At 55.8% G+C, this 10693-nt stretch overlaps 1 protein-coding gene across 1 annotated transcript; it reads left to right on the top strand.

Annotated features, from left to right (window-relative positions):
• The first annotated feature begins 6637 nt into the window (after positions 1 to 6637).
• Positions 6638 to 9918, top strand: MAFB (MAF bZIP transcription factor B). Its single transcript, XM_010958742.3, has one exon. It carries the CDS (start codon positions 7032 to 7034, stop codon positions 8001 to 8003), a length of 972 nt encoding a protein of 323 aa, XP_010957044.2. The 5' UTR covers positions 6638 to 7031; the 3' UTR covers positions 8004 to 9918.
• The last annotated feature ends 775 nt before the right edge of the window (positions 9919 to 10693 follow it).

The raw sequence follows: 10693 nt of genomic DNA, 5'->3' as shown, positions 1-10693 counted from the left end.
CCAGCAATTTCATTTCTTGCTATCTATCACAGAGAGATACTTGTACACATGCAAAAAGGAGCATGTAAAAAGCCATTTGTTGCAGCATTGTTTGCAATCATGAAAGATGAGAAAGAGCTTAAATGTCCATAAATACAAGACCGGGACAAGACCGGGTGAAAAACTACAGATCATCCATTGGACGAACTGTCGTGCATTAGTTAAAAAGAAAGAAGTAGATCTCGATGTATTGACACAGAAGTTGCTGAGTAAAAATAAAAAGCAAGATGTAGCTTTAGACATAGATGTTAAAACTACATTGTTGCATTTTTTACAATGAGAAAGTAGGCTTGTGTATCTTGGATAATTCATTTGTAAAAGAAGAAAGGGAAGAGAGAGATTGAGTGACCACAGAAGCTCCTGGCTGAAATGAGCCTGGGCTCGGATGCAGCCAAACAACATTATTTCCTCCATCAGCCTTGGACAGTTGTTTCCAGCCATGGGATGGTGTCACCCACATCAGCTGTACCCAGAAGCTTGCTCCCCAAGCTTTGATGAGAATGTGGTGGGAGGTTGGACCTCTGGGCCCCTGAAGAGCATCCTGAGAGAGGAGAACAAAAGAGGACAGGCCAGTGGGATGGAATCACTCAGATCATCCAGATTTCTCCGAAGCTGGTCGTTGGTCTACAGAGGCTGGTGTAAGGACTGGTTTAAGAATGATTGTTTAACTAAGGGACAGGAGAGGGCAGAAGGGCATTCAGAAAAGGCCCGAGGGTTCTGAGACATCTTACCTCAAGGAAGCATCCATGTTCGCCTAGCTGTTAATTTCATTCATTCATTCATCCATTCATTGTTCTGCAACTGTAATCTCATTCTTCCTAGTATGAGATCCAGAGGTAATACCATCACAGTGTTTTCCTCCAGGATCTCATGGTCAAGTTCTATATAATTTCTCAAAGTGTGTTTCTCGGACCCCAAACATCAGAATTACCTAGAGAATTTATGAAAATGCAAATTCCTGGACTTCACATAGACCTCTAAAGCCAGACTGCGGCTCAGGAGTCTGTTTGCAACATGTTTTTCTCAAGCGGAAAACATTTGGACTAGTTAACCAAAGCCTTTCCTTGACCTTCCTTGTATTATCTCCTAAGGCCTCTCCCAAACCTGAGGTCTACCCTGATCCAGCTTGGAGAGTGAAGGGATGGAGGGCAAGCCCTGCCATATGACTCCAGTGTGTGTGATTTTCCTAGAGTGACCACGACCTTGCCCTGGCTCCTGGGTTCTTCTCCCTACCTCCATTCCCAGCTACATCCCAACTCCCTCAGAGGCCTGAGAAGAGCCATAGACACCTGTAGAATGATTAGATTCATATAACATGAAAACTGGCCCCCTGCTCTGTGGAGAAGAAGAAAGTCTGAGCCAAGACCTCTGTAGTCATTGAAGCAAAAGATGAGGGTGGCTTGGATGAGAGTGAAGGCACTGGATGGAGAAACTGAGGTCTTAAGTGATGGTTGGGCTGTGGGCGGTGAGGGCCTCAGTCCTGGGGAGCAATTATGAGGGTTCAGGGTCTCTAATGCTGGCCTTGGGGTCACAGGGAGGGAGTGCGGGGGAGGGAGCAGTGCTGGTCACCTCTCACTGGCCTTTGGTGAACTTCTCATCAGCATTAAACCATCTCTACTGCCTCTCCTACCATATTTGGGAGGATAGATGGTTGCTGAAGGTCAAACAGGCTGAAAGTCCAACTCAGGTTATAGGCAGGACGAAGGATCAAGGCCAAGATCAGGGGTCAGGCTGAGGCCAAGAGTAAAGGACAAGACCTTTGAGAGGACCCTGCAAACCATCTCTCCTTTGGCTTGCATCCCGCCTTGGTTTCTAACTCCCACCCTCCAGCCCCACGCAGTTGGGGAAGAGGAAGGGCAGCAAGAGGGAGCTCAGGGAGGTTTGAGTGCCATTGACAAGGGGACACGCTCATCACTGCCCCGATAACCCAGCCTTCAGCAGAGACTTGGCACTTGCTGGTGGCTCAGCTGTGACCTGAAAGGAACCACGAGGTCTGTGAAGAGCTGGAAATCCTGACCCAGAGAAGAGCTGAAGAACTGTGCTGACGCCTCCGTCCCTGGGCTGCCACCCAGTGAAGTGAACAAACATGTGCTTCATAGCATTCAGAGTACTGGACTTAGGGCTAAAAGCTCCAGCTTATTGCCACCATGTCACTAAAGAAATCACTTAACCTATCAGAGCATCCTTCTTTGTGTAAGATGGGGATAATCCTCCCCACCTCCAAGGGCAGTTGTGAGGACTGAATGAGTTGCAAAAACTCTTAGGACACAGCAATATATGTGTATTTACCTACCACCCTGCCTGCCTAACTCTGTAAAATAAGGATAGTAATATTCACTATCGTAGAGAGTTGTGAGAATTGAAGGAACAAGTGAGTAATCAGGACTTTGACAATCTTTGTACAGGTGGGAGTGGATATTATTATTAAATATCCCAATACTGCTCAGTGGTTGTCTAACGCAACATTGTCCAATAGGTATAGAATATAAGCCACATATGTAAATTCAAACATTCCTAGTATTCACATTAAAACAAAATAAAAAGAAGCAGATAAAGTAGTTTTAATAATAAATTCCCATTCCTGGTGTGTGAGTGTGTATGTGTGTGTGTTTGTGGGGTGTCTCTGGTCCCCAGGGGAAAGAGCTGAGAAAATGCTCTGCAGAGTTGAGGTAACTCTGGTTCCTTTCTTGCTTAATGCCACCAGGACCCAGAAGCCCAAGGATACCTTTTTGAAAGTATTGGGTTAGAATCTGATGGCCACTGTGTGAAATAGGAAACAGTAGAAGTGACGGCTGCCTTGGGAAAAGAGGAAGAGAACAGAGAAGTATCTCTGCCTCCTCTTTGAAGCCAAAGACCTTGGGAAACTCAGAGGGAGTGGGAGAGACCGAATCCCCTCCCAACGGGCCTCCGGAAAGGTAGCAGAGATTTCAGGGCTCCTTCCAGGAGATAGGTAATCCAGTATCTGGGTGATGCAAACGCAGAAGGCAGGCTCTTGTGTGTGTGTGGGAAGTGGTCCCCTGACTCAGGCTTCTCACTGGCAGAACTCACTCTGGGGCTCTTGGGACCACTGGCTTCCTTTGGAGACCTGGGACAGTAGGATCCTGCAATCCACTTGGCGCCCAGGTATAGAGTTGAGGGCTCTGCGAGATTCAAAGCATTTCGTGTGCCGTGATTCCCCACCCAACACACACACACACACACACACACACACACACACACACACACACACACACACACACACACACACTCCCGCACGCCTCCCACTGCATCCATGCACGCAGAGACGCCCGCTCGCGCACCAAACACCTGCAGCCCTCAGGAAACGACGGGTGTACCGGGCACCTTGGGATTGAACGGGGCTGCAGGGTGTACCGCGCTGGGCAGGAGGCGCGCGGGCCACTCTCGGGTTAGCAGGTGGGCTGCGCAGGGGTGGGAGGGAGCAGCGCCAAGAATCGCGGACCTGGGGGCTGGAGACGGGCCCTGCGCTCTCAAGGAATAACTTTTTCGCCCACCCCGACCTGAGTGCCCCGAGGCTCCGCGATGGCTGTGATCGCGCACTACCTCCTCGCTCACCATCTGTAGCTGAAGAATCCCAAGGTAGTGCGCTCAAAACGCATCGCCTCTGGCCCAACACGGAGCCGGTAGGGAGAGGAGATGAAAACTTCATATTGGAGTTTCGGGGGTTAGAGACAACAAACTATTCAGTGGAGGGCTCTGGACACCACCAGTCCTCCTTGGCGTCCTTTCAGAAGAGGCTTGGGACCTGGCGAACTACTGTGTTTCCTGGCCTCCTTCCCTTTGCTTCCCCTCCTTGGCTCTCCACTTCTCCCACCAGCCGGCACGCTGATCGCGACAGCCCCCAGGCGCGGGAAAGAGGCGCCAGCGGTGGCTATCAGGAGCGGGAGGCCACAGGGTTTGGGGCTCTGTGAGCCAGCAGTGGAGCGCAGCGGGAACCAGGGTAGGGAGGCCGGGCCGCACAGTGAGATCGGCTGCTCTGCAGCGTCTTTCACTGCGGAGCAACCTGAGTGTGTCCTTCGCTTACCCAGTTGTCAACAGTTTTTGGTGGAGCTGGTTGGGGTTAGGGTGGGTAGAGGAGGAGCTAGGTAGGCTGGGAGAGCGGCAAAGAAACGGGTTGCTGGGGAAGGTGGACCTAAGGATGGACAGAGATACTTCACTTAGAACCCAGGGGAAGGAAGTGACTGCAACCGAGAGAGAGGCACAGAGACAAAGAGGAACGCGGCCACCCAGACAAAGCCCGAGTTCTAGAGAGTCTGAGACCGCGGCAGGACGCCTTCAGAAGAACAGGCTAGGACCCGCGGAGCTGGGGCCAAAGGGACCGTAGGGCCTCGATGGGCCACACTCCTGACACTCAGGTTTGGTTCTCCTCAGCAAGTGTCAGACAGACCCGTGGTGGCACAGACCAGCCCCGCCGCCTCGGTGCGCTCTCAGAAAGCCTGTCCGTCGAAAGGTGGGCGCTGCAGAATGGGCTTCAGTGACACCGGGAGAGCCCAGGGCGTTTGGCCCTGGCCGCCTGGAGCCGGAATCAGAGTCTGCATAGATCCGACACGGCCGACGCAGCGTGCCCTCGAAACGCTCCCTTACTGAGCTGCGTGAGAACGCGCGACAGGGACATAGAGAGTGCGTGTCCCCAGCGCCCAGCTTTGAGCAGGGGCGGGGCAGCAGGCATGGCCCAGACTCTCCCGGGAGACAGCCTAACCGTTTATGCTGAGAGCGCTTCTCGCAGAGGGTTGAAAACGGCTCTTCCAGCATTACAGTTGCTGATCCATACCTTTCAGTTCAAGTTTTAGTTCAGATATATTCATTTTATTAAAAAACAGGCGGCCCAAGACCACGATTCACCGCAGCCTCACCGAGGGCGCAAGAGAATAGAGTTTTCAAATTAACTGGAGGCAAATATTTTACCTCTTAACTCTTAAAAAAAATTCTGGCAGCGTCCGCATTGGTGTGCCACCTGACCCCTACGCGCGGCGTCGGTCGTGCTGGTCCCGCACAGGCAGCTGCCGGGATACACTCACCCAGTGCGCGTCCAGCCTTTCGCTGCGCGCGCCCAAAGCTGAAGAGCAGAAGGCGACGCGGGAGGCGGGTCGGGTCTCCGGGTACAGCGAATTTGCGATTTATCCGGTTTCTGCGCCCGGGCTGGGGTCTCGGGAGCTCGTATTTCAGGCCATCTCGGACCCGATAGCGAAGGTGCCCAGCGTCCAGTCCCTGTTTAATTGCCTTAGTACGATGCGCTCCGGGGTCCCCGTCTGCGCTCGCGGGAGGTTTCTCCTCGGACAGCCCCGGGGGCCCTCGCTGTGCCGTTTCCGCTTTCAGCCACCTGCCTAACCCGGCCTAGGAGCGTCCCGCATAAGGAGCCGCCACAGGGCATCCCCTTCTTCTCCCTGACCCCCCCCCCCCACCCAGAGTTGGGGTGCGGAGTTTCTTGAGGGGTGGGGGTCAGCGCGGAACTCCCGGCTGAGTCCGAGGACCGAACCGAGAAACTATGCGAGGCTCTAGGGGTATCTGTCCTGGGCTCTGGTACACACATAGCCCACGTTTTGGGCCAGCTTGGATTGGGCCGGTTGGCAATTCCCAGCTGGGTCCGAGGCGTGGGCCAAGCTTTCTCGCTGCGGGCCTGGCCGTTTGGCGCGCCTTGGCTTACAGTGGCCACTTGGGGTCGCACTTTATGCCTGTTTGAGCCTCTCCGCGGCGGGCTGACGCCGGGATCTGCTTAATCGTTACAAAACGTTCAAACAAAAACAGGGCCGGTTTCCCAGCAGCCAAGAGCCACCCGGAGCACCGTCCTGGGCTGGCCTCAGCCCCAAGCCTCGGAGAACTCAGGGTTCCTTGCCTTTGGCTGGGGAGAGGGCTTCAGAGATTTTGGGACGATTCTTTCCCGGCTCCCTTCATCTTGTGCATTTGTGGGTGGGGTGTGCGGGAAGAAGGGAGGCCAGCGGAGTCCTATCTTGGGGCTCCGGCACCTCACACGGCAGGAGCGGGACGGCCCCAGCTTGGTCCGAAGAGGGTCTGCTGAGGCTAAGAGTTGGATTTGAACACAACTCTTGGAGCCCCAACCGCGCCCCCAACACACAATATGCTTGGACCTGCAGAAACACAGCCATGCACGACACACACAGAGCTCGCGACCGCGCGACACGCGGAGCGTCCCTCACTGGGCGGGGGACGCTTGGGAACAATGTGCCCGAGAGGTGTCGTCCCGGCGCTCATTCTGAGCCTCCTGGGGGTGACACGGGCTGGGGGTGGGGGAGCGAGGGGTAAAGAGGGAAGAGAGCACTCTAAGGTGTGGACATGGCGGCCCGACCAGGGCGGGGGGCGCACTGCGAAGGCAAGAGAATGGTGGCCGGGACACCAAGGGGGTTGGAGGCTGGGCCCAGGCCGGCGGTTCCTCTTGGCTCCAGCCCTCCGCCAGGCCTCAGCGGCTCTCCGGCTGCTCGCGCCGCCAGTCAGCTGACACGGGGGGCGGAGGAGCTGTCAGGCGCGCCCCGCCCTGCGCCGCCGGGACGCGGGGCCGCTGCAGCCATTGGCCAGCGCGCAGGGCCGCCCGGGCCCCAGCGCCCCAGTGACATCAGGGAGGCGATAAAAGGCAGCGGCGGCGCCGGATCCCGCACAGCTGCACCGCCGGGCTGCGAGCGGCTGCGATCGAGAGAGAGCCCAAGAGCAAGAGAGCTAGAGAGCGAGCGGCGGGCTCTCGCCCGGCGCCTCCCCTCCGCCCAGCCCCGCGCCCCGCTCGCTTCTCCACCCCTCCCGGCGCGGCCACAGCCCCGAGCTCTGGGGCGGCGCAGGCAGCCTCGGGACTCTCCGGCGCGCCGCCGCATCCCCAGACAAAGGCTTGGCCGGCGGCCCCGGCCCGCTGCGCCCTCGGCTCCCCGCCTCCGGGGCTCGCCGCTCTTCGCCCCCTCTCCCGGCTCGGCGCGCCCGGGCCGGCCGCAAAGTTTCCCGGGCGGCGGCGGCGGCTGCGCCTCGCATCAGCGATGGCCGCGGAGCTGAGCATGGGGCCCGAGCTGCCCACCAGCCCGCTGGCCATGGAGTACGTCAACGATTTCGACCTGCTCAAGTTCGACGTAAAGAAGGAGCCCCTGGGGCGTGCAGAGCGCCCGGGCCGGCCTTGCACGCGCCTGCAGCCAGCTGGCTCGGTGTCGTCCACACCGCTTAGCACGCCGTGCAGCTCGGTGCCCTCGTCGCCTAGCTTCAGCCCCACCGAACAGAAGACTCACCTCGAGGACCTGTACTGGATGGCGAGCAACTACCAGCAGATGAACCCCGAGGCGCTAAACCTGACGCCCGAGGACGCGGTGGAGGCGCTCATCGGCTCGCATCCAGTGCCACAGCCATTGCAGAGCTTCGACGGCTTCCGCGGCGCTCACCACCACCACCACCACCACCACCCACACCCGCACCACGCGTATCCGGGCGCCGGCGTGGCCCACGACGAGCTGGGTCCGCACGCGCACCCGCACCATCACCACCATCACCAAGCGTCGCCGCCGCCGTCCAGCGCTGCCAGCCCCGCTCAGCAGCTGCCCACCAGCCACCCGGGGCCCGGGCCGCACGCGGCGGCCGGGACGACGGCGGCTGGCGGCAGCGGCAGCGTGGAGGACCGCTTCTCCGATGACCAGCTCGTGTCCATGTCCGTGCGCGAGCTGAACCGCCACCTGCGGGGCTTCACCAAGGACGAGGTGATCCGCCTGAAGCAGAAGCGGCGGACCCTGAAGAACCGGGGCTACGCCCAGTCGTGCAGGTATAAACGCGTCCAGCAGAAACACCACCTGGAGAATGAGAAGACGCAGCTCATTCAGCAGGTGGAGCAGCTTAAGCAGGAGGTGTCCCGGCTGGCCCGCGAAAGAGACGCCTACAAGGTCAAGTGCGAGAAACTCGCCAACTCCGGCTTCAGGGAGGCGGGCTCCACCAGCGACAGCCCCTCCTCTCCCGAGTTTTTTCTGTGAGTCGTGGCCGGTCCTGGCCCCCGCCCTTGCCCCGGCCCGGACTCCCCGTCCCGTGTCCCTAGCCCTGGACTACCCCGGACCCCGTCCCTGCCACGGCCCCAGCCTTGACCTGTTTGACTTGAGGGAGAGGGAGGAAGGGCGCGCGGGACGCGGGGGACGGGAGGGCGCGCGGGCAGGCAGGGGACCTTGGCCAAGGCGAGAGCGGCGTGCGCCAGCGCCGCCTCCTAGACTCGAGCAGAGCCAGAGAGAGGCGAGAGGGTGGGAAGTCCCAGAGCAACTTTTCTCCAGGCTGGAGGGCGGCAAGGCATAGTCTCGAGGAGTCGCCAAGGCCGTCTGGAGACTCCTGGCTCCCGGAACTTTGCGCGTTAAGCCGGGGCCGCTGCTTCGCGGACCGGAGCATAGTCCAGCCCAGGAAGAGAGCTGCAAGGAGAGGAGAGGAGAGGGATCCTGGCGTCCCGCAGGCGCGAGGCGAGGCTGAGCGAAGGAAGGAACGACAGGCGGACCTGTCTGTCCAGGGTCCGGAGAACACTGGCTCTCAGCCCCGAGACGCGGGCCTCGGTTAGGACATTTCTGCGCGCAGATCTCATCAGTTTTATTGCCTGCTCGATTATATAGAAAAAAATACGAAAATCTGCATTAAAAATATTAATCCTGCATGCTGGACATGTATGGTAATAATTTCTATTTTGTACCATTTTCTTGTTTAACTTTAGCATGTTGTTGATCATGGATCATAACCCCCTTGTTTCTTTGAGTGAGAAGGGATCGCAGTTCGGCAACTCCGGCGGTTGTTCGCCGGGTTTCAGTCTCGGCTGTCGGCTTGTAAATACCCGCCCCGCCAAACCGCTTAGAGAACGTGGCAGCAAGCGGAGTGTCTTTGTTTGGGTTTATTATTATGGCATTTTTTGTAAGTAAAATAAAAAAGTTCTGGGCATTTGCATCAGAAAACAACTCTGTCTTGGGGCACCCTTGGAAGTTGCATGTTTTCTCCCCCTTCCTTGTCCCCTTTGGGTCCTCTTTTCCTCCCATTTAGTTTTCAATTTTGTTTTTGTTGAAAGAAAGAGGACTGGAGTCCCAACCCCCAAGTACCAGGGCAGGGCAACTGCTGAGTTTCACACCCTGGAGGCCAGAGAGTGTCCTCACGTCACTTGGTCTTAGGGCTAAATTGACATCCCTAACAAGAAAGGAAAGGAAAACAGATCTTGTTTGCTTTTTATTGCAGCCAGAATCACCCCAAGGTCCCTACGAAACTCTCCAGGCCCTCACTCATTACTGGAGCCAAAATGCTCCTAGGGTGAGTAACTTCACCAGCCCCGAGTGCCCAGTGGTGACCTGAACTTGTGTTGAACCAACGGTCACTCTCAGAAAGTACCAGAAACCCAAACATTGGCAAGTAATTTTGCAACTTTCAAGTGTGTTCTTTAGACCAATATGTTATGTGTGTTTCTTTCCCTGCTTTTGAGATAGCAGGCGACTTATTGGTGGTGTCCCCCCCCCTTCAGTTGTATAGTAGTTACAGGGAAGATCTGGGTGTTTTTCTTTATTATTCCTTTTTTTTTTCCTGCAGGTCAGTAAAAGAATTTAAGTTGCACTGACAAAAATACCAAAAGGAAAGCATATTTTTTAGTTCTCATTTGAAATTGCTGGCGCTGCTGGCCAGATGCATTTTTGAGTTTGTATTAGTTGATAAATTAACAGTAATAACAAGATTGTATGAACCGCATGGTGCTTGCAGTTTTAAATATTGTGGATATTCGTCCTGCATCAGAAACGAGCTTCGGTTTTTACGGATTCAACTGTGTTGAAATCAAATTTGCCGCAACAGAAATTGTTTTTATTTCGTGTAAAATAAGGGATCAATTTCAAACCCTGCTTATGATATGAAAATATTAAAACCTAGCCTATTGTAGTTTTATTCAGACTGGTTTCTGTTTTTTGGTTATTAAAATGGTTTCCTATTTTGCTTATTAAAACCATGGACATGGTGTTTATTTAGAGGACTCCGCGTTCGCCTGACTTTTCTTCTCTTGCCTCTTCAAAAGTCGCCCCAATTTGGGGGGCACTCACTCCCCGCCACCCCCACCAATGGAGAAACAGAACAAGTCTGGGCAAATCTCTCCCTTGTATGTGCAGATGTATGTGTACCTGAACCTCAAATGTGTTTTCTGCTTCTCATCGTAGGTACAGACACCAGTCAGGAGCCGGTTTGTGAGTGGAGAGGGGGCACATGCCACTTTGCGAAGCTTTCAGACTTGGTCGTTAAAACTGGTCTGCTAGCCTGCTGGCTCTGAGGTTGGCTGAAACCAGGCAGCAGGGAGCTGCTACCTCGATGGGGAAGCAGGGTGTTTCTGGCAAGCAGGCTAGCCAACCCTGTCATTCTGGCCCTCCTGCCTTGTGCACCTGCTAGGAGCAACCAGAGTTGCCCTAGAATGCCTGCTCTGAGGGGGGCCTAGCCTTCTCCCCTTGGGGATTGTGGAAGCAAGTGGAATCTACCACCAGGTCTTGGGATGTAAGATCCTGCAGACAGGGAGCCCAACCACGCAGACTTGTTTTATGCCGCTTAGGCCTGGAGCCCTCAGCCCCACAGAGGGCACTCACCGCATGAGCAGAGCAAGATTTCAATGACTCCCCAAATCAGGGGTCTGAGGGGGCTGGGGCATCATTCTGGTGCAGCAGCTCTGGGTAACCTG

This window comes from Camelus bactrianus, chromosome 19 (genome assembly GCF_048773025.1).
Source record: "Camelus bactrianus isolate YW-2024 breed Bactrian camel chromosome 19, ASM4877302v1, whole genome shotgun sequence".
NCBI classification, from domain to species: domain Eukaryota; kingdom Metazoa; phylum Chordata; class Mammalia; order Artiodactyla; family Camelidae; genus Camelus; species Camelus bactrianus.
The sequence above is the reverse complement of the archived record's forward strand: the minus strand, read 5'-3'. Positions and strand labels throughout refer to the sequence as shown.

Coding starts and splice junctions, on each gene's coding strand:
- MAFB (XM_010958742.3), top strand. CDS start 7,032: ATGGCCGCGGAGCTGAGCATGGGGCCCGAGCTGCCCACCAGCCCGCTG.